Genomic DNA, 23582 nt, shown 5'->3' with positions numbered 1-23582 from the left:
ATCATGATGCGTATGAAAAAGAGAACATCACAGATATTTCACAAAGGCCTTTAGGTAATTCTGTTAGCTTGTATAATGAAGACAAAACAGATGTAATTTATCACCTTTCTCTCCTTTTTTTAAACCCTAATGGTAGAAAACTAAGGCCAATAAGTGATATTACATGCACCCCAAAAACAGCCTCTGTAATATAAACCACCATCTGTGGCCGACACAAACTCCAATGGCAGTGCTGCAGAAAACAGTTTGTTATGGAACGGATGGCAGGGCTGCAGCCTGTGTGTCTGAACAGATATAATGAAAAATTCCAAGCAGTCACAGAGAGATTGAGGGACTGCTGGTGATAAAGAAGTGAAAATTGAAATAGCATGGAGAGTATGAAAGGTTAAAATATATTTTGTTTGGAATCACAATCTACTAAATGGAATGCCCCTGTGAAATTAGATAAGCATGGATTACTGTAAAGAACCTTTGGAGAACCATTATGGAGATAGAGCAGGTTTTATACAGTGCTGTGAAAACAGATTTCCATTCCCCCCTTGCTTTTATTGTCACACTTTAAATCATCAAAAAAGTTTCATTCAACAAAAAATAACTGGAGTACTTGTGAAAAGCCTGTTTTTTAAATTCACATTTTTATTTATTAAGGCCAAAACATTATTCAGACAAATCTGGTACTATGAGAGAGTATAATTGCCCTGTGATTAACCGCATTTGTTTGGTTCAGTTTCACTAACCATGCCATGTCCTCATCACTGCCAGAGCTTTAGAATTGGTAATGTCTCGCATAGAACCTGTTTGACAACTGAAAATAGGCTAAAATAACAAAAAAACAACACATCAAGCTAAGCTCTAAAGCATTGCAGCCCTAGCTGGCCCCAGTTAAGGTCAGAGTTCATGATTTACAATCAGAGAGACTGGGCAAATACAGGCTCCACGGGACAGTCCCAAGGAGAAAACCACTGCTGACCAATAAAAACCACAAAGATCCGTCTGATATTTGCTAAAAACATTCTGATGATGTTCCAGACTTCTGGAAAAATATTTTATGGACTGGAACTTTTTACTGGGTTTGTGTCCCGTTAATTCTGGTGTAAACAGGTCTAACAGAGAGTTTCAGAACATCACGCTAACAATCAAACTTGGTGGTTTTAGTGTGATGATCTGTGGCTGCTGTGTTGTTTCAGGACCAAAAAAAGAATGAATCTGTGTGAATGAAATTTTTTATGGGAGTAAAATGGTATCTATAAATATAAATGAGCTGTTACATATTCTGCTTCTGGCTTTCAGACACTGCCATTCATACGCTTACGGGCATAGTTAAAGTCCCAGTTTAATTTTAATATACTCCTACAGCCTTAAACAGGATTTGTCCACCTACACAACAAAACCAATGACATTAAATTAATTCATGTTACAGCAGATTACCTTGTGGGGTCTTTGGTCTCTGAGAGAATCTCCAGAAGTTCTTCATTGGACAGGAAGAAAAATCGAGGAAAATAGAGACGTTTCTTCTCCAAGTAGTTATTCAGACCTTTGAGGATACTTTCCAGGAATTCGTTTGACTGTTTTAGCCTCACCAGCATGTTGTCGATTGCCACCACAGATAAAACATGTCTGTCCTACAACAAATAGAACAATGATCATGTATGTCCGTCATTAACGTTTCAGGAGCAAGTATGGATGCACTGGAGGGTTATGTGTGAGGCCCAGTGGCCTAATGGATAAGGCATCAGCCTCCGGAGCTGGGGATTGTGGGTTCAAGTCCCACCTGGGTCGTTGTATAACGGTCACCCTTTTATAAAAGGAAGGTGATCACCCTCTCAGTGCATCCTTGCTGGAGGGGGCATGTAGGATCAGCTTTAGGGTGTGAATGCCCCATCTTGTGAAAATGTCTCCCTCCGTTTCCTCCACAAGCTTCAGTTCCCTTCCACATTCAGAACACATGCATGTCTTGTTAACAAAACGGAGTGTCTTGCTTCTTTGTGCTTCTGTGAAGCACTAATGAGCAGTGCTGTGTTGCCAACCTCTCAACCAGAGTTGGATGGGAGGAGCAGCATCCCTGCTTACGCTGCAGAAAAACTTTAATACCTTTCTCCCAGAAAGTTAGAAACCAGCAACAGAAAAGTGTGTGCTTGTTATAAACATTTTATTATTTAAAGAAAAAAATCCCATCAATTATCTTTGAATTTATTCTTATAAAGTGGTGCTTCACATTGTGGCTTTAGAGCTTAATTTAAGGAAACTGCTTTTTCTCCACCTAGTTCATGCTGAATCATGTGATCCATATTTCACCAAAACGTTTAAAGATTTAAACCGGATTAAATGAAATTCACTGCACTAATATCACATCTATAACCAATATGCCACATACTGCAAATAATCCATTAAAAATGTAATCTAATTTTAAAGATTGTGCAGAAAATAAGTGACCTGATTAGATGGAAAAGTTGGGTGTTCTATGAATAGATAAAAGCCTGATATCAGCTGATAGATGGAGTGAAATAAAAGTGATGTTGCCTCAACAGGAAACTTTCTGCAGACTGTCAGTACTGTTTCCTTCTTTTGGCCACAACTCATTAAAATGATCTTATGCCCCTCTGAAGCAGTTTGATCATAATTACAGTATGGTTGTCCTTGATTCCTGATTCCTTACAGTGACTGAAGACTGTTTCATTCTAAACTCACTGGGGGATTAGCACAAAATACAACAACACAAATGACTAAAAAAAGAAAGATTAAAACCACTGAGGAGGAAGTTTTTTCTTTAATCAGTGTAAGAGGGATGTTTTAAAGGCTAAATAAACACACAGCAGATGAATACACAGACAAAAAGACTGATTTGATTGGGTTTCAAAGGCCAGGCGATTATTGCAGCAAAGTGTGTCTGATTGATAAAGTATGATTCCATCTTTTCTTAAATCTCATCATGCTTATGATTCTGGCCTATTCTCTGAAAGAACAATGTAATAACAGGTCTAATTTTGTATTCACTGAGCCAGCAGGAGCTATTCAGGAGCACACTGAATGGATAACATGGTATTATGTGTGATAATGTAGTTTATATGCACGAAACAGATGGCTTTGGTGGAGGACTGAGAGTGTGCAGTTGATAGAGCAGAGAAACGCTCGTAGGTAAAAACATTTGAGTAGATATGAAAACCACATATAGGACAAACATATCTTATTAATTCAGGATATATCCTGCAGAGAGCTTTGCAGAGAAACTCTTTAACCATATATGACTATGTTAATTTTGTTTCTATGCATGAGTTTGTTAGTGGAGAATATGCTGTTTATTTTCTACGAGCTGAGAGGTGAAATAAGAAAGAAATCCGAACGAGACAGAAAGAAGGTATGCAGCAGAGACTACATGAAACATGGATCAAAAATAAACCTGTTTCTGTGTTAAACTGTGCACACAGGAGATGATAAGTTAAACAATAAAACAACCAGCTGATAATTTAATAAAACATGATTTTAAAAAATAAAGATTACCTCAAAGCACTCCTGAACTCGAAATCAGTGAATCTTGAGCCCCTCCTAGTGGTGGAGCTGATTATACCAGTCTATCAACAGTCAACTCTCACTGCTCTGGTATTGTATGGAGCTGCATGCTGCTGTCAGAGGGACATGCTGCTGTCAGAGGGACATACTGCTGTCAGAGGGACATGCTGCTGTCAGAGGGACATGCTGGATGTCAGAGGGACACACTGGATGTCAGAGGGACACACTGGATGTCAGAGGGACATACTGCTGTCAGAGGGACATGCTGGATGTCAGAGGGACATACTGCTGTCAGAGGGACATGCTGCTGTCAGAGGGACACGCTGCTGTCAGAGGGACATGCTGCTGTCAGAGGGACATGCTGCTGTCAGAGGGACATGCTGCTGTCAGAGGGACATGCTGGATGTCAGAGGGACATGCTGCTGTCAGAGGGACATGCTGGATGTCAGAGGGACATGCTGCTGTCAGAGGGACATGCTGGATGTCAGAGGGACATACTGCTGTCAGAGGGACATACTGCTGTCAGAGGGACATGCTGCTGTCAGAGGGACATGCTGCTGTCAGAGGGACATGCTGCTGTCAGAGGGACATGCTGCTGTCAGAGGGACACACTGGATGTCAGAGGGACATACTGCTGTCAGAGGGACATGCTGGATGTCAGAGGGACATACTGCTGTCAGAGGGACATGCTGGATGTCAGGGGGACATACTGCTGTCAGAGGGACATGCTGGATGTCAGAGGGACATGCTGGATGTCAGAGGGACATGCTGGATGTCAGAGGGACATACTGCTGTCAGAGGGACATGCTGCTGTCAGAGGGACATGCTGCTGTCAGAGGGACATGCTGCTGTCAGAGGGACATGCTGGATGTCAGAGGGACATACTGCTGTCAGAGGGACATGCTGGATGTCAGAGGGACATACTGCTGTCAGAGGGACATGCTGGATGTCAGAGGGACATACTGCTGTCAGAGGGACATGCTGCTGTCAGAGGGACACGCTGCTGTCAGAGGGACATGCTGGATGTCAGAGGGACGTACTGCTGTCAGAAGGACTCACTGGATGTCAGAGGGACATACTGCTGTCAGAGGGACATGCTGGATGTCAGAGGGACATACTGCTGTCAGAGGGACATACTGCTGTCAGAGGGACATGCTGCTGTCAGAGGGACATGCTGCTGTCAGAGGGACATGCTGCTGTCAGAGGGACACACTGGATGTCAGAGGGACATACTGCTGTCAGAGGGACATGCTGCTGTCAGAGGGACATGCTGCTGTCAGAGGGACATGCTGCTGTCAGAGGGACATGCTGGATGTCAGAGGGACATACTGCTGTCAGAGGGACATACTGCTGTCAGAGGGACATGCTGCTGTCAGAGGGACATGCTGCTGTCAGAGGGACATGCTGCTGTCAGAGGGACACACTGGATGTCAGAGGGACATACTGCTGTCAGAGGGACATGCTGCTGTCAGAGGGACATGCTGCTGTCAGAGGGACATGCTGCTGTCAGAGGGACACACTGGATGTCAGAGGGACATACTGCTGTCAGAGGGACATGCTGCTGTCAGAGGGACATGCTGCTGTCAGAGGGACATGCTGCTGTCAGAGGGACATGCTGGATGTCAGAGGGACATGCTGCTGTCAGAGGGACATGCTGGATGTCAGAGGGACATACTGCTGTCAGAGGGACATGCTGGATGTCAGAGGGACATACTGCTGTCAGAGGGACATGCTGGATGTCAGAGGGACATACTGCTGTCAGAGGGACATGCTGGATGTCAGAGGGACATGCTGCTGTCAGAGGGACATACTGCTGTCAGAGGGACATGCTGCTGTCAGAGGGACATGCTGCTGTCAGAGGGACACACTGGATGTCAGAGGGACATACTGCTGTCAGAGGGACATGCTGCTGTCAGAGGGACATGCTGCTGTCAGAGGGACATGCTGCTGTCAGAGGGACATGCTGGATGTCAGAGGGACATGCTGCTGTCAGAGGGACATGCTGGATGTCAGAGGGACATACTGCTGTCAGAGGGACATGCTGGATGTCAGAGGGACATACTGCTGTCAGAGGGACATGCTGGATGTCAGAGGGACATACTGCTGTCAGAGGGACACGCTGCTGTCAGAGGGACATGCTGCTGTCAGAGGGACATGCTGCTGTCAGAGGGACACGCTGCTGTCAGAGGGACACACTGGATGTCAGAGGGACATACTGCTGTCAGAGGGACATGCTGGATGTCAGAGGGACATACTGCTGTCAGAGGGACATGCTGGATGTCAGAGGGACATACTGCTGTCAGAGGGACACGCTGCTGTCAGAGGGACATGCTGCTGTCAGAGGGACATGCTGCTGTCAGAGGGACACGCTGCTGTCAGAGGGACATGCTGCTGTCAGAGGGACACGCTGCTGTCAGAGGGACACACTGGATGTCAGAGGGACATACTGCTGTCAGAGGTACATGCTGGATGTCAGAGGGACATACTGCTGTCAGAGGGACACGCTGCTGTCAGAGGGACATGCTGCTGTCAGAGGGACATGCTGCTGTCAGAGGGACATGCTGCTGTCAGAGGGACACACTGGATGTCAGAGGGACATACTGCTGTCAGAGGGACATGCTGGATGTCAGAGGGACATACTGCTGTCAGAAGGACATGCTGCTGTCAGAGGGACACGCTGCTGTCAGAGGGACACACTGGATGTCAGAGGGACATACTGCTGTCAGAGGGACACACTGGATGTCAGAGGGACATACTGCTGTCAGAGGGACACACTGGATGTCAGAGGGACATACTGCTGTCAGAGGGACATGCTGGATGTCAGAAGGACATACTGCAGTCAGAGGCACATGCTGCTGTCAAAGGGACTCACTGAATGTCAGAGGGACATACTGGATGTCAGAAGGACATACTGCAGTCAGAGGGACATACTGGATGTCAGAAGGACATACTGCAGTCAGAGGGACATACTGGATGTCAGAAGGACATACTCCTGTCAGAGGGACATGCTGGATGTCAGAGGGACATACTGCTGTCAGAGGCACATGCTGCTGTCAAAGGGACTCACTGGATGTCAGAGGGACATGCTGGATGTCAGAAGGACATACTGCTGTCAGAGGGACATACTGGATGTCAGAAGGACACACTGCTGTCAGAGGGACATGCTGGATGTCATAAGGACATACTGCAGTCAGAGGCACATGCTGCTGTCAAAGGGACTCACTGGATGTCAGAGGGACATGCTGGATGTCAGAAGGACATACTGCTGTCAGAGGGACATACTGGATGTCAGAAGGACACACTGCTGTCAAAGGGAAAAACTGGATGTCAGAGGGACATGCTGGATGTCAGAAGGACATATTGGATGACAGAGGGACATGCTGCTGTCAGAGGGACACACTGGATGTCAGAGGGACATACTGCTGTCAGAGGGACATGCTGGATGTCAGAGGGACATACTGCTGTGAGAGGGACATGCTGCTGTCAGAGGGACACGCTGCTGTCAGAGGGACACACTGGATGTCAGAGGGACATACTGCTGTCAGAGGGACACACTGGATGTCAGAGGGGCATACTGCTGTCAGAGGGACACACTGGATGTCAGAGGGACATACTGCTGTCAGAGGGACATGCTGGATGTCAGAAGGACATACTGCAGTCAGAGGCACATGCTGCTGTCAAAGGGACTCACTGGATGTCAGAGGGACATACTGGATGTCAGAAGGACATACTGCAGTCAGAGGGACATACTGCAGTCAGAGGCACATGCTGCTGTCAAAGGGAAAAACTGGATGTCAGAGGGACATGCTGGATGTCAGAAGGACATACTGGATGACAGAGGGACATGCTGCTGTCAAAGGGAAAAACTGGATGTCAGAGGGACATGCTGGATGTCAGAAGGACATACTGGATGACAGAGGGACATGCTGCTGTCAAAGGGAAAAACTGGATGTCAGAGGGACATACTGCTGTCAGAGGGACTCACTGGATGTCAGAGGGACATACTGGATGTCAGAGGGACACGCTGCTGTCAGAGGGACTCACTGGATGTCAGAAGGACATACTGGATGACAGAGGGACATGCTGCTGTCAAAGGGAAAAACTGGATGTCAGAGGGACATGCTGGATGTCAGAAGGACATACTGGATGACAGAGGGACATGCTGCTGTCAAAGGGAAAAACTGGATGTCAGAGGGACATACTGCTGTCAGAGGGACTCACTGGATGTCAGAGGGACATACTGGATGTCAGTGGGACACGCTGCTGTCAAAGGGACTCACTGGATGTCAGAGGGACATGCTGGATGTCAGAAGGACATACTGCTGTCAGAGGGACATACTGGATGTCAGACGGACACGCTGCTGTCAAAGGGAAAAACTGGATGACAGAGGGACATGCTGCTGTCAAAGGGAAAAACTGGATGTCAGAGGGACATACTGCTGTCAGAGGGACATACTGGATGTCAGAGGGACATGCTGCTGTCAGAGGGACTCACTGGATGTCAGAGGGACATGCTGGATGTCAGAAGGACATACTGCAGTCAGAGGCACATGCTGCTGTCAAAGGGACTCACTGGATGTCAGAGGGACATGCTGGATGTCAGAAGGACATACTGCTGTCAGAGGGACATACTGGATGTCAGACGGACACGCTGCTGTCAAAGGGAAAAACTGGATGTCAGAGGGACATGCTGGATGTCAGAAGGACATACTGGATGACAGAGGGACATGCTGCTTTCAAAGGGAAAAACTGGATGTCAGAGGGACATACTGCTGTCAGAGGGACTCACTGGATGTCAGAGGGACATGCTGGATGTCAGAAGGACATACTGCAGTCAGAGGCACATGCTGCTGTCAAAGGGACTCACTGGATGTCAGAGGGACATGCTGGATGTCAGAAGGACATACTGCTGTCAGAGGGACATACTGGATGTCAGACGGACACGCTGCTGTCAAAGGGAAAAACTGGATGTCAGAGGGACATACTGCTGTCAGAGGGACATACTGGATGTCAGAGGGACACGCTGCTATCAGAGGGACTCACTGGATGTCAGAGGGACATGCTGGATGTCAGAAGGACATACTGCAGTCAGAGGCACATGCTGCTGTCAAAGGGACTCACTGGATGTCAGAGGGACATGCTGGATGTCAGAAGGACATACTGCAGTCAGAGGGACATGCTGCTGTCAGAGGGACATGCTGGATGTCAGAGGGACATACTGCTGTCAGAGGGACATGCTGCTGTCAAAGGGACTCACTGGATGTCAGAGGGACATGCTGGATGTCAGAAGGACATACTGCTGTCAGAGGGACATACTGGATGTCAGACGGACACGCTGCTGTCAAAGGGAAAAACTGGATGTCAGAGGGACATACTGCTGTCAGAGGGACTCACTGGATGTCAGAGGGACATGCTGGATGTCAGAAGGACATACTGCAGTCAGAGGCACATGCTGCTGTCAAAGGGACTCGCTGGATGTCAGAAGGACATACTGCTGTCAGAGGGACATACTGGATGTCAGACGGACACGCTGCTGTCAAAGGGAAAAACTGGATGTCAGAGGGACATACTGCTGTCAGAGGGACATACTGGATGTCAGAGGGACACGCTGCTGTCAGAGGGACTCACTGGATGTCAGAGGGACATGCTGGATGTCAGAAGGACATACTGCAGTCAGAGGGACATGCTGCTGTCAGAGGGACATGCTGGATGTCAAAGGGACACACTGGATGTCAGAGGGACATGCTGGATGTCAGAGGGACATGCTGGATGTCAGAAGGACATGCTGTCAGGAGATAAGGCTAGTTGCATGGAGGACATGCTGAGGGATATTTTGTCTCAACTTCTCATATAAAGGGAGGTGTTTGATAACTGGCCTTCGCTGCATGATCTAAAATATCAGAATTAGAAACATCAGCCTAATAAACAGAAAAACTCATAAATCTGAGACAGTAAGATTAGGTGCACTCTGTTGATCATGTTATTTGTTTGATAATAAAACAAACTGAAACAAAGTATTAAGTTATATAATAAGACTATGATGTGTTATAAAAAATCTGATTTGCCCTGTCCTATGCTGTAAAAATATTCAGGTTCACTCTGTCCTCTGCAGTAAAAATCTATTATATTTACAGGCTTAAAACAATGTCTTATTTTTCAGAAACAAGGTGACCACACAGGAGTAGGGCCTTGTGCTGCAGTGTTTGTGCCTCCAGGCTGAAATAAGAATGAATGAACACAGTTCACAGCAGGGCTGAAAGCATGTATGCACGTCTCGGTGTAGGCTCTCTGTTCCTCAGTGACCTCATTTTCTTTGTGGCTCTGAAGCACCTCTGCCTCATTCAGACAGAATCCATAATTTCTATCAGACAGTGCAGTCAGGCTGGGCTTTCTGGAGGACACCGCCTGAAATTGATGTGTCTCATTTCAGGTCTACTGACGATACCAATTACCCTCTAGAAACTGTTTGAGGATTTCTGTGCAACACCTCTGACTCTTTTGTTTTTCCCTTTCCACCGGGTTGCACTTCTTTTTTTAATTCTTCTAAGTTCTCCTTTTATTTCCTCTGTGCTCAATGTTTTCCTTTCTTCCATTTATCAACCCTCTGCTTTTGCTACCTGTTGGCTCTCTCACTGTTGTGTCTCTCAGGATATACACATGGATGTAGCACCATCTGCACAGGCTTCTCTTCGAAGAAAATGGACATAATGGTCCATCCGCCGTTTACCTCTTTTCTGAGGTAAGGTCATGGCAGAAACAGCCTCACTTTCCAGCTCCCCAGGAGGATCCCAGTGTGTTTCCAGTTGATAAGGAGTTCTTGATCTGCCTCAGTGACACCTCCCAATGAGACAAGCTAGAAACATCTCCAAATGGATGTCCAAGAGGTATCAGACATGATAAATTCTGCAGTTATTATCAATCTTTTAGTTCAAAAGTCTGTGTTTATCTGATGCTGATGCTTTTCTTTCTGTCAACCTTTAACCTTTTCTGAGCTTTTTAAAAGATTGTTCATTCATTCTTCATCATTTGATGATATCAAGCATTCAGCTATATCAGCTATTCCTATATAGATATCAGGTGGGCTTATTTGTTTTTTTGATTAGCACAATTTTCTTAGTTTGGTAAAAGACATAAAAAGATGGATCTTGGTCCAGATTTTTATTTTAGCTCTGGGCGCTGACCTGTCTTAGTAGGAAATCATGCTCAGCTTGTTTTCTACAGAGCTGTAAGGATGGAGAAAATGAAAAGAAAGACCTTACCAAAGAAACCTGCATCATGGTCTCCCTCCATGTTTTATCCACGGTTGTGAAATGCCGTCCCTCCTCAGGCATCTGCACCATGATGTCTGGGGAGCTAAAGATGGGCTCCAGGTAGAGCCAGGTGAACTGCACCTTTAACCATTCATCCAGGATCTCCTGCAGAAGCAGCAGCTTGGCCTCCCACTCCCTGAAATGAAACAGAAAAACAGCATCTACATGAAACTATAGCTCTGCCTCAGTTTCATCCTTCATTTGTTGTCCGGGACTAAGAAAAGATCCAATCAGAAGCTGGATTGGCAGATCATAGACCAACAGGGATTTTCTTTATTGGGCCTTTGAAGGAAGCTCTGGAGCAGCTATTTAGCTGCTCACCGTATCTCTTTTGTAAAAGGCTTAATGAAGGGTGAGCCCCTCATGGTTTGTGTCTTCACAAGGTGATCATCCAGCAGCAGCTGGATCTCCTCCACAGACGACAGGATGAAGGTTCCTGTTTCTCGATAAGCCAACAGACTGAACTCCATGAAACACCACTCGCTGCTCATCTTCTCCAGGGCCTTCTCCAGAGAGTGCTCCTTGCTAGCTGCCTCGCTGATGCCGTCGAAGCTGCTCAGATGTTGCTCCAGCTGCATGACCAGGTACTGAGCCACGCATACCTGCTCGTCAACAGGGTGCAGGGAAAAGCCGGCCAGCTCTGACATGGCGTCCCAGTGGCGTGTACGCAGACCTGGGTTGCACAATACCTACAAACCCCAAATATTCCCGAGAGAAATTTAAATTACTAGACAGCAAGTATAAGAGGACAAGGTTCTTAGCCTCTGGGTCTTTACCTGAATCATGGGAATGTGGTCCCTGAAACTCTCCACCTTAGCCTTTATAGTTCTGGCTATTTTCAGTGCATTGGGAACCTCACTGAAGCCTTTCTCCAGCTTGTATATCGTGCGCCAATAGTTTCCAACCTCTAACTCCACCTACAGGAGGACAGTTTTTATTTCATTACAATCAATTATATTTTACATCTAAAGCAATAAAAATATTTATTAGATATTAGTTAATCATGGCTCAGTATTACTAATGCAAAAACTGCTCTTTAAACAGTTTCCATTAAGTTTTTATGAACACAAAAAAATGATTTAAAAAAATGCACAATTCATACCATATCAGATATTTGAGGAGGTCTGAGGCTGGTTTGGCTACTCGTAAGGTAATATATGTAAAATGCATGACAAAAAAAATGTGCTGAATAAGTCGACAGAGAACAACATAAAGAAGATCTAATAAAAGAACCAAAGCAGATATGAGCTGTTGAGTGATGCTATGAGTCCGCTCTGGGTGCTCCGATGGTGACACTGGTTACACTGGCAGCTCTGACTGGTTTATACCATGTTTCAGAATCAGCTCTATAAGCCAATATTGTGTGTAATCTATCAAACAATGAATTTGAATTTGGTTTCAAGTGCTCACAGCATACAGAAATTAAACAGAAACATTTAAACATGATGAAATAAAATAATAATAAAGGATAAAAAGAAAATTATGTACATGTATGTACATAATATAATTTTTTTAGAAATAAAGAAAAGAAAAAAACAAAGGCAGGTTATGGTGGTGCAGCAGAGTAGCTGACTCCTCGGGCTGTAAGGTGTTTATTCTGTTCATCAGAGACATAGCCTGGGGGAAGAAACTGTTTCTGTAGCAGCTGGTCTCTGCAAACAGCGCTCTGTAGTGCTGACCTGAAGGTCAAAGTCTAAACAGTTTTTGTTTAGGATGTGTGGGTTCTGCAGAAATGTTAGCTGCCCTTTTCCTGACCTGTACAAGTCCTGGATGGAGGGAAGGTCAGCCCTGATGATCCCCTCTGAAGACCTAATTGTTCTTTGCAGTCTGGACCTGTCCTGATTAGTGGATGAGCCAAACCACACAGTGATGGATGAACACAGGACAAACTGAATAACGGCAGCGTAGAATATTACAAGCAGCTCCTGTGGAAGGTTGTACTTCTTGAGCTGCCACAGGAAGTAGAGTCTCTGCTGGGCCTTTTTCCGAACAGTGTCTATGTGTGAGGACCATCTCAGGTCCTGAGAAGGGTTGGTTCCTAAGAATTGTAAGAGATCCACTGTAGAAACAGTGCTGTTGAGGATGGTGAAGGGAGGCAGTGTGGGGGGAGTTCTCCAAAGGTCCACTGTCATCTCCACAGGCTTGAGCAGGTTAAGCTCCAGGTGGATCTGACCATACCAGTGGACCAGCTGATCCACCTCCTGTCTGTATACAGACTCATCACTGTCCTGGATCAGTCTAATAACAGTGGTGTCATCTGTATTTGAGTTTCACAGACGACTCCGCTGAGGTGCAGTCATTGATGTACAGAGAAACCCCTGGAAGGCATTGGTGCTGATGGTTCTTGTGCAGAGAACAAGCTCTTCAGCCTCACCTGCTGCTGCCAGTCAGTCAGGAAGCTTGTGACCCACTGACAGGTGTAGACCAGCAGTGTAAGCTGGGTGAGCTTCTGGTGGAGGATGTCTGGGTTGATGATGTTGAAGGCCAAGCTGAAGTCCACGAACAGGATCCTGGTGTATAACCCTGCTGGTTTTCTACACTCAGTAACAATGTTGCCTGTTTTGCTGTCTCTAATGGTTGTTATGGTGCTGCTGCTGGGACGCATTAGGCATGGTTGCCAAGGTGAGCAGTTTGCAAACAAAAGACTATGGAAACAGTGGTCCTGAATGTGACGATTCTTTTAGAGCCCGTGGCAATGCTCTCAGAGGAACCATTCACATTTATCATCTGTCTATCCATTTATCCATCCATCCCTCCATATACCCATGCCTCCATCCCTCCATCCATCCCTCCATATATCCATCCATCCATCCATCCATTCCTCCATATATCCATCCATCCATTCATCCATCCCTCCATCCATCCCTCCATCCATCCATCCCTCCATCCATCCATCCATCCATCCCTCCATCCATCCATCCATCCCTCCATCCATCCATCCATCCCTCCATCCATCCATCCCTCCATCCATCCATCCATCCATCCATCCATCCCTCCATCCCTCCATCCATCCATCCCTCCATCCATCCATCCCTCCATCCATCCATCCATCCATCCATCCCTCCATCCATCCATCAATCCCTCCATCCATCCATCCATCCATCCATCCATCCATCCATCCATCCCTCCATCCCTCCATCCATCCATCCCTCCATCCATCCATCCCTCCATCCATCCATCCATCCATCCAGTTTCCATCCCTCAAATAACACAAAGAAAACAAATTTGATGTGATGTTTTATGATGGATTTAGGTCCCTGGTTTGTATTTTTCCCTGAATGTCCAGCTGGACCCTGTTTCCTGTTTTATGTTGTGCTTTTATTGGACATCACTTCCTGTTTCAGCATCAAAGCAGGTCTCAGTGTACTTGAGACCATGGTTGTGTATTTTTTTTAAACATCACTGTTCCCACAATTATTGAGACCTCTTACAGTTAAAACACAAGTAGTGGAAAATATTTTTTAATTTCTTCTACTTATTTATTTTATAATTTATCAGAGTTTCTAAGAACTTATTTAGTAATTTATAGACTGCTGTTTTCTAGGGGTGCAAATATTATGCACAAAGGTCAGTGTGTCTTAGCCAGTCTTCAAAATGGGAAAGACAAGAGAAACATGATGTTGTTCATCTGTCAGGAAATGGCAAAAGACAAACGTTCCTGGCCTAAATGTGCCTGTAGCTACAGTCTGAGCAGTAATTAAACAGTCGTAAACGAAGGGCTGGATGAGGATCTAAGTTTACAGTCAATACTAATACCAATGCCTTTATTCCTGTTGAAAGGGAGCCGTTCCTTTCCACTGTCACAACATGATTGCTCAGGTGGAGGGATTTTTATACTCGATGACTCATCAGAACCAGATTGAATCCCTTAGTAGGAAAACTATTTTACCATTTGCCATCATAAAGGGAATATGACTGCATTGTAATGTAACTAGTATCGAATTGGAAAAAATGCAATTGAATTTGAATTTGTCTATATTATTGCATTGTTTTGATTATAATACTGAATGCAGTATATAAGGAGTCCGACAAAAAGTAAATCATTGTAAATATTACTCTATGTTTCACAAATTCATATATATCTTTGGTGATGGAATAAGAAATAAAGTCTAGAATAGTTTCTATCATCCATTCTCATCCAGATTTGAAAATGATCCAATTTAACTCAATACTTTTTCAGAACGTTTTAGAAATAAAAACCTTTTTAAAACAGAATTCCCTAAATATTATCAGCATTAGTATAAATGGGACAGATTGTAATACATGTACGGGTGTTGTTCATATTTGTCTCCCCCGCAGCATTAAATCAGTGCTAAATGAACTTTAAAATGCAGAACACATATTACTGCCCCATCAGCAGCTCTGGGGTTGTTATCGTCATCTTTACATGGGTGGAGCATCATGTTTGTTCCCAGTGAAACCTGATATAAATTCATTTTTGACTGATTTGTACATCTGGTACCTTATCTGGACTGACGGCAGAGAGTGGCCCACAGAGCCACTGCTCATCGTGCGTCAGGAAGTCAGAGGCTGTCTCATACAGGCGCAGAAATGGTGTAAGTTTTTCCTGGATCAGTGTCCGAAGTGGATACTGCGACACAGGCCAGCCGAAGGCCTCTTCTTCCAGATTAAGCTCGTTTATCTTTTTAGAACAGGACATGGTTTGGATGAAGGAAATGGACAAACCAGGAATGAGTGAATTCATAAAAAAAATGACAAACAGGTAATTAAAGGATTCTAGGATAACTGGGATATAAATGAAAAAGTTGATGAAAACTCTATTTTACATCCAATGCTGCCCTCTAGGGGTAAAAGCATTAAAGTATATGAATCCACTTGGAGGCACTTTGCAGTTTTATGCATCTTTATAAGTTGAAGCTGCACTGAGAGAACACCTTTAAACCTAAAATTTCCGACCTTGGTTTGCATCCTTCTGCACAGAGCTTAACCAGCAGAGGTAATGAACTCCTACTTTACCTTCTCACTGGCTAAGTCCAGCCTGGCATTGAGGGCCTGTGCTTTCTTCAGATACTTGCTGAGATCTGACAGCTCACCAAAACCAAGAAACTCCTTCATCTGCATACTGTAGTTCACCAGTTCCTCCATAAAACGCTCCCGGTGCAACTGGAATGATTCCAGTACAAACATATGTTTTTGTTTTCCATCAAAGAGCAGCTTTTTATCATTTTACCTCCAGTAAATCATATTAACCCCGAGTAGTTAAACAGTGAGGGATTAAAGCAGAACCACAGACCTTGAGTCCAGACTGGTAAAGTTCTGTCTTCGCAATAGCCATGTGCTCGTGTTCCTCAAATATGGACGGCATACGCTGAAACCAGTGAACGGTTTGAGCGTTGAGCTCCAGATCTTCTGGTGAAAGGGTGACAAAGTCCATTATGGAACACAGCTGTCTGTTGGAATCAGCCAGTTGCTGCTCCAGGCGAGGCATCTCTGTGGTCAAAACCTTCTGCATGTAGGCCTGCAGAGAGATGCAGGGTAACCATGGGAACATTTCATCAGTGCATCATTACCTATAAGGCTATAGATATAAACTGAGGAACTTCTGACATTGCCCAGTTACTGTTTTGAGGTGGTTAGCGGGTCTGAAATTAAATCAGTTAAATTAAGTGAAATAAATGTTTTACTGCAGTCATGACTTTAGGTCAGACACCACAAAAATAAGCCCCAAAACCTACATGAAAAAACAGGAGGGTCATACAAAAAGATTTAATTTTATGATCTCAAACGTAAATATTTAGATGTAAGAGATGACTAATAACTTAAAGACACAGTGGAAATAAAATCCTTTCTCTCTTCTGGTCCTCCTGGGTCATTTTCTCAGCCTCTGAGATCTGGAGGGTACTTTTATGTCACACATCCAGGGTCCCAATTTCAAGACATTTCCATCTACATTTCGAGTCAGAGACTGTGTATGTATTTCACAGTAATTTGGACTCATCTTCACCCTGCAGGCTGGTTATGAGGATGGTGTCTGTGCTGCAGACTTATGATGATGTTATAATTTTCTTTGACCGAAGCAACTAGACCTGTCTGACATTTTACTAGAAAACGTCAACACTGAAGGATCCAACCATTATTCAGCCGTGTATATAAGTATCCAGATGGCTTAAAAACCCATGAGGAAGTTTAATCTTGATATTGGCATGGTGAAATATCTGATGTGTTTTCCAACACAGACCCCAGTTAATTAAAAGTTTTATATCTTTGAGGAAACAGGCATCCATAGTCTCTCCACAAGGTGTGTTCTGTCCTGACTTACGGCAGGATGAAGAGGGGAGCCATGGGCCAGGACATTAGAAAAACTCAACCTCTTTACCTAGCACTAATCATCAGATCATTCGGGACCCACAACCCACACACATTAAAACAAACTAATTTCGACGGATGAGTTTTACAGAAAACTTTGTCAAGATCTTTCAGTTCGGATTGGCCTATTTATGAGAATTTATTCTTCTTCTTTCAGCAAAACAGAACTCAAAGATATAAATCTTTCTTCATTCCATTTAAAATCCCTGGGATCAAACTTGATATTTCTTATTAGCTATCGGAATCTGAATCAGAAACAGCTTACGACCACAGCTTTTAGAACATGCCGCTGTTTAAGGAGTGCACCGAGTTTATCTGTGTAACTGGAAATAAAGAAGTCACCTTTAGCTCCATCAGTGTCAGAGTATCAGCTGGCGTGCTCAGAGCCTTCTCTGAAATCTTCTCAAACTCTGTGCAGAGGCTGTCGGAGACAGAAAGGATGGTTATTGTGGTGAAATGTACAAAGAACCTCAGTGTGTCTGAAACCAGAAATATCACTGCTTCAAATTCCCTAAGAAGACTTCCTCTTTGTGAAGATGTCTGAAGGATCATCGCACATAAAGTGCTTTTATTGGCTGTCTGGGTGTTTTATTTTGTTCAAAGCCTCCTTGGTCTTATTGTCAGAATTTTACAGCTACAGAATAGATGCGGAAGGAAAACAGTAAATCCAACTAACTTCCTGCTGATTTCCTGATGGTCCTGTAACATCTGCATAGCCAGTTTATGCTTGAGCTCCTGAGCACGGTTGACCAAAGAGCGGAGGAGCTTGTGGGACCGGACCTCAAACATGCCGAGCTGTACCACCTAAAGTCCAAAATATTATTCATTAACACACATCGATCAGACTAGAAATATTTCAGGACGTTTGAAACAAGTCTCTGTGCTTGGAATATTCTAATCATGCAGCTTTTACATGTTCTCAATTTTCAACAGAAAGGATTTAATGAAAAATTATTAAAGCTCAAATGTTACTGCAGAGCACTTTTAAAAATAGCATAGGTGTAAAACAATTCTAAATCGATCAATAAAAGCAAAATTATAATTATTAACAGAGCAATGATGTCAGTTTGCGAAGCAGCAAACTGACTAACAACAAGTCTATAAATAAAATACAGTCTATTTGGTCATTTCCTATTACATACACATGAACTTCACTGTCATCACATTTTAATAGAAAGGCTTTAATATGGCGTTGGCCCACCATTGCAGCTTCAATCCTTCTAAGAAGTCCATCTACAAGGTTTAAATGTGTGTTTATGGGAATGTCAGACACTGATTTTAGGGGAGGAGGCATGGCTCACAGTCACTTCTCTGAATTCTCCGAAGTTCTTTTATTAAGTTGGGATCAGGACAGGTCAGTCGGGTTCTTCCACCCAAACTCACTCATCCATGTCTTTATGGACCTTGCTTTATGCGCAGCACATGTTGCTGCTCATTCATGACTGCAGTCATGTTGGAACAGGAAGGACAATCCCCAGATTGCTCCCACAAAGTCAAGAGAATAAAATTGTCAAAACATCTTTTTTTAATCAACCCCAGTGATAATAAATATAACAAACAGAGAATTGGGCACAAGATTGAACCTTGGGGGACACTAAAGGTGAGGGGAGCCATCACTGAGAAGAAGTCAGCCAACTGGACTGAAAACCTTCAACAAGATAGGATTAGGTAGGATTTAAAGCATGAAAGACCTTACACATTGCTGTTAACAGGACAACGGATACCTATTATCTGCAGAGTCCGAAGCAGCTCATGTTACAGATCTTACTTTGCAGGGCATGTACTGAATCTCATCAGCAAGCTGCTGATAGCGGATGGCCTCTTCCATAATGTCTTGGAAGGATCTCCGTTGACTGAGGAACTGCTCCACCTTCTCCTCTGCCTGCCTGGACATCAGCATGGCATACTGGTCATACTGGTGGATGTACTCTTTGGGCCTGTCAGTCTCAGCCCAGAATGCTCTGCACACCTCCTCCTGCTGGGGCTGAATGATCTCTGGGAGGATGATGGGCTTCAAGGTTTTTCCAAGATGGGATTCTTCCTGAGAGGAGGTGAAATTAGAGATGAACTCAGGCTTGACTGAAACTGTGTCCCTGAGACATCAACAACCATTTCACCAATAGATTTGTTTTAGACTATTTGAATTAGAGAGGTTCTTTGATATTAAAAACAACAGAGAAATCTTATGTAAAAATGAACCATTAAAAAGTCACCATATCAGATCCCATCAGTGTCGATGACCTGGTCACGCAATGTCATTCTTACCCAATCAGGGAACAATGTTGTTTCTATTCGTGGTATACTTCTGGTGGAACTCAGCATGAGCTCAAACACGCTAACCAGGACCTTCTCATAAGCTCTTAAATCTGGCTCAAACTTGATGTCACTGTCCTCTAAGATCATATGCAGAACAAAGCCTGATGTCCCTCTAGCTCTGTCTGAATGCTGAATGATGGAGGGGAAGAACACAAAAATGGAAACAATATTTAACAGTCCAGTTAGTTTCATTTCTTTAGATTAAATTTGCCTAGCATCGTAGTGTCCTACCATTTCCTTAGAAATGAGTCTTGTGTAGTCACTCAGTGAGTTGAGAGTAAGTTTCTGCAGCTGCAGGGTCATCAGAGCTGCTGCAGAGTTGAAGAAAGACTCAAGTTTGCCCTTCTTGCTGAGTGAAACCAGCAGGTTGTGCATGTTTGCCATGCAGAACATGTTGTGCACGTCAGAAAGCCAACTAAAACAGAAAACACGTTAATCGTTTAAAGGATGGGTCGAACATACAAACTTTTGGCTGAGGCAAAGCAAACTCTGTGTGATGGTTGGGGATCCACACAGAATCAACAAGCAAGTACAATTTCCTCACATTTACATTATAGAAACCATTTGAAATGGTGACGAGAACTTTAATATCAGTCAAGAGCTTTAATTTCAAAAGAAACATTTAGTCATGTAGCACATGTAACAACTTAAGCTGCAACTTTATTGTGCTACAAGTGATTTTAGAGGAATAATCATGGATTCTTGGATTGGCTGTGTCCTTTCAATATGTTATGGTTCTTCGTGTTTGAAATCATTGGTAGGATTTATTTTGTCAGAGTAACAAATCCTCACAGCCTTTTATTTTCTTGCAGTTATTAAACATCGTGTCAGTGGGACCTGATACTTGCTTTTCGAAGAGGAATCTTTTGGTGAGATCAAGATGCTGGCTGACAATCTGCTGAAACTCAGAGAGCTCCATGAACTTCTCTCTGCTGCACAACTCTGCCACATCAATCAGACGGACGTCTCTGAAAGCAGGTTAATTAGGAAGGGGAGATTACACTGAGTCTACTTCACCAGATCCACCATGATCAGTGGGAGATGTGGGAGGCTAGGGGCCGGTGGGGCTGTAGTCTGGAAAATCTCTGGAATGTTTCAGATCTTGTACAGTTGAGTATAGTTTTCACGAAAACTGTGGGTCATTTACAGAAAAATACTTCTGTGTGCAAACTATTCAGTGTTGAAAATACTGTAATCAGAAAGCATTCTAAAATATCGATAACTGTTTATGAGAAAAGATTTTAAATGAATATATTCATGCTGTCCATCACAAAGCTTTTGTTAGAGGAGTGGATGTTATACGTACTTGTAACGGTTATGCCACAGAATCATCATTTGCAGCAGAGGGCGGCTGATACAGTGAAGATTTAGGCTCATCCTCTTTCTCGCTTGGACAAATGATCGATTCCACGGCTTCGGCACTATTTCCATTCTGACAGGGAAGAATAACATTTTAATACAAACATCAATTCAATTCAGTTGTATTTATATAGCGCCAATTCACAACACATGTCATCTCAAGGCACTTCACAAAGTCAAGTCAGCTTCATACATTCCAATTAATCGTAACCATTGAACAGTTCAGTCAGATTCAGTTATTTATTTTAAATTGGATAAAAAGTTTTTCTATCTAAGGAAACCCAGCAGATTGCATCCAGTCAGTGACTTGCAGCATTCACTCCTCCTGGATGAGCATGTAGAGACAGTGGAGAGGAAAAACTCCCTTTTAACAGGAAGAAACCTCCAGCAGAACCAGAACCAGGCTCAGTGTGAGCGGCCATCTGCCACAACTGACTGGGTCACCAAATTATAAATGTTTTCACTTTTCTTCTTGTTGTTTAAATGCAAAAGAAAGCAGTTAAACTGTTTAAGACCGGATCATCACTGTAAATTCTACACAGCAATGTTTTTAAAAAATTATTCAATTTTAAGCTTCCAGTCGGAGAGATTGGGTCCAATTTCACCTAAAGTTAAATATCATCGGTGTACCAGTGGTATGGGAAGGATGTCCAAGGGTAGCATATACAGTCATATTCCATACATGAGATTATTATTGAAAGGTTTAATTGGTTCAGTAATTTAATTCACTAAGTCAAACACATTGTAAAGATTAATTACACAAAGACTGATATTGTCAAGTCTTGATTTCTTTTAGTTATGATGAAATTCCACTTGCAGTTAATGAAAACACATTTAATTTTTCTCTTAAAAAAATTAATACAGAAATGTGGGCTTATTGAAAAGTATAATTTAAGTATAACTTAAAGGTTGTTACTTCAAAAGGCACTTTTAATCTGACAAACAAGCCTCATCAGAATGCCTGTACTAATTTTTTGAATATGACCGCAAGAGGAAGAGTGTTGGTCCAAGAATTGATCCCTGCGGGACCCCACATGTGTCAATGTGGGCCCAGGATCTGGCATACCCCGGGCCCACAAAATGGGCTCTATCTTTGCAGTACAACACAGACCAATTCAGAGCATATGGAGAAAGTCCAGTTTAAAGGTGAAGACGGTGGGGGAGGATATTATGGTCAGTTGTGTGGAAAGCACGTGTATAATTCGAGAGGATAAGGAGTGATGCAGAGTCCATTATGGAGTCAAATGTGAAGCCTGGGTCAGAAAACTAGGCAAAGAAAAGTGGGTGAAGAATACCCAGTTCATACTGAAGACAAATAAACATGGCTACACAAGCTGCTGAATCAGAGTGGGATTGGTTTTGTTGTCTCTGCATTCTGGCTCTTTTTATTAAATTAATAATGACACAGTCAAGTAGTGTCCACTAGTATTGACTTTTAATACTACATTATTTTTCATTTTGTTGAAGAATTAAAACTGGAAAGGTATGTATTTAATTCTTTTCTATGGTTTTATGCCTTTAGAGTTCCTTGTGTTGACTTACTCAAGTCTGTGAGAGGGCAGATCCTTCTCGTTGCCCTTCTCATTTCCACTTGGGTCATTGGGCGTATACGTTACTACAGCAAAAGACAGCAGGTATTAAAATGTTTTCTGCTGCCATATATCGGTAATAAGAAAATCATGACTTTTGATTGAATATAATCAAGGAATGAATATAAAATGCATTTAGCAATTCATCTATTTAGTCCACAATTTGTGACTCTATGAAGATCATCCAACTGTTGTAGGTCATGTATTTACAACAGGAAAGAAGAATGAAACTGATTTTAGCAATAATTGAATAAATACAGATTGCAGCCCTGACGCTGTGCAGATATTCCTCCTTGATCTCATCATCCAGCAGGTTCTGCTCCCAGCTCAGGTGGCTCAGCTCGGAAGGGATCAGTTCATGGATTTTCTCCAAACAGGAATCTTGCAAAGGAGCCACATTTACCAAGCCAATCCCTCTCTGGATATAATAGTTATACATCTGACAGGACAGAAAATTATTTTTACTAGCAAAAAGACATTTTAAACAACTAATATGCTGATACAGAATCATGTAGAAAAATTGCTTTTAAATAAACAACTTGTTTATTCGTTTATGGAGAATATCATTCATAATGTGTAGAAATTATTTAAATAATTGAATTTTTATTATAAACTTTATTGCTGTGAGTTTTCTGGAAATGCAAAAAGGAAAGAAAAACGCTCAAATATTTAAAATGTATTTCTTTTTTTAAAACACAGGAACTTCTTCTGTTCCACTTTTGTTGGTTTCTGGTGTGGGCAGGAGACGTCCCAGGCAAGCACATAAACTGTGTGAATATAGAACTGGACATTATGCAGAAAAAGGTTTGGAACAGCCCTGATGAAACAACCAGGAAGAACTATGGTCATGCATGACTTTGCACCTACTTACAGCCACCCAACGCTAAAAGGTACACAAAACATCAGATACGCTGACTCCTTTATGCCACCGATAAAAGCCAGAAAATGTATTTACAATCTTTGCTTTAAGCAACTAAATTTAGGTCCCTGTGAAAACAGGAACCAATTAGGCTTCTTTAAAGAGAAGGTCTGGTGTCTTCCAGCTTGTCTAAACCAGTTTTAGGTCACTTTTCAGGCTGCGCCAGTTAGAAGAGTGGATCAAGACATTTTCGCTCCAGCTCATGAGACCATGTTGAAGGTACTGATCCACCTGTCTCACTTTTAGGCCCATTAT

General features: G+C 43.4%; 1 protein-coding gene and 1 non-coding gene across 3 annotated transcripts in view; one reads left to right on the top strand and one right to left on the bottom strand.

The window, feature by feature from the left end:
* The window catches only part of dnah7 (dynein, axonemal, heavy chain 7), a 105004-nt gene that overhangs the window by 79024 nt on the left and 2398 nt on the right, over positions 1 to 23582 (bottom strand). For both annotated transcript variants that reach the window (XM_047370128.1, XM_047370129.1), the window contains exons 5-20: positions 22667 to 22847; positions 22362 to 22434; positions 20767 to 20892; positions 20309 to 20428; positions 19692 to 19875; positions 19410 to 19589; positions 18913 to 19185; positions 17821 to 17948; positions 17487 to 17565; positions 16072 to 16296; positions 15795 to 15941; positions 15280 to 15459; positions 11594 to 11734; positions 11139 to 11506; positions 10767 to 10953; positions 1429 to 1622 (exon numbers count right to left, since the gene is read on the bottom strand). In XM_047370128.1, coding sequence (XP_047226084.1) covers positions 1429 to 1622; positions 10767 to 10953; positions 11139 to 11506; positions 11594 to 11734; positions 15280 to 15459; positions 15795 to 15941; positions 16072 to 16296; positions 17487 to 17565; positions 17821 to 17948; positions 18913 to 19185; positions 19410 to 19589; positions 19692 to 19875; positions 20309 to 20428; positions 20767 to 20892; positions 22362 to 22434; positions 22667 to 22847 — 2786 coding nt within the window. The remainder of the gene's footprint in view (positions 1 to 1428; positions 1623 to 10766; positions 10954 to 11138; positions 11507 to 11593; positions 11735 to 15279; positions 15460 to 15794; positions 15942 to 16071; positions 16297 to 17486; positions 17566 to 17820; positions 17949 to 18912; positions 19186 to 19409; positions 19590 to 19691; positions 19876 to 20308; positions 20429 to 20766; positions 20893 to 22361; positions 22435 to 22666; positions 22848 to 23582) is intronic.
* Positions 1707 to 1779, top strand: trnar-ccg. Its single transcript has one exon. It is a non-coding gene; the product is annotated as a tRNA-Arg (tRNA).

The sequence above is a fragment of the Girardinichthys multiradiatus genome, chromosome 7 (assembly GCF_021462225.1).
Source record: "Girardinichthys multiradiatus isolate DD_20200921_A chromosome 7, DD_fGirMul_XY1, whole genome shotgun sequence".
NCBI lineage: Eukaryota > Metazoa > Chordata > Actinopteri > Cyprinodontiformes > Goodeidae > Girardinichthys > Girardinichthys multiradiatus.
This window is presented reverse-complemented; position numbering and strand designations above follow the sequence as displayed.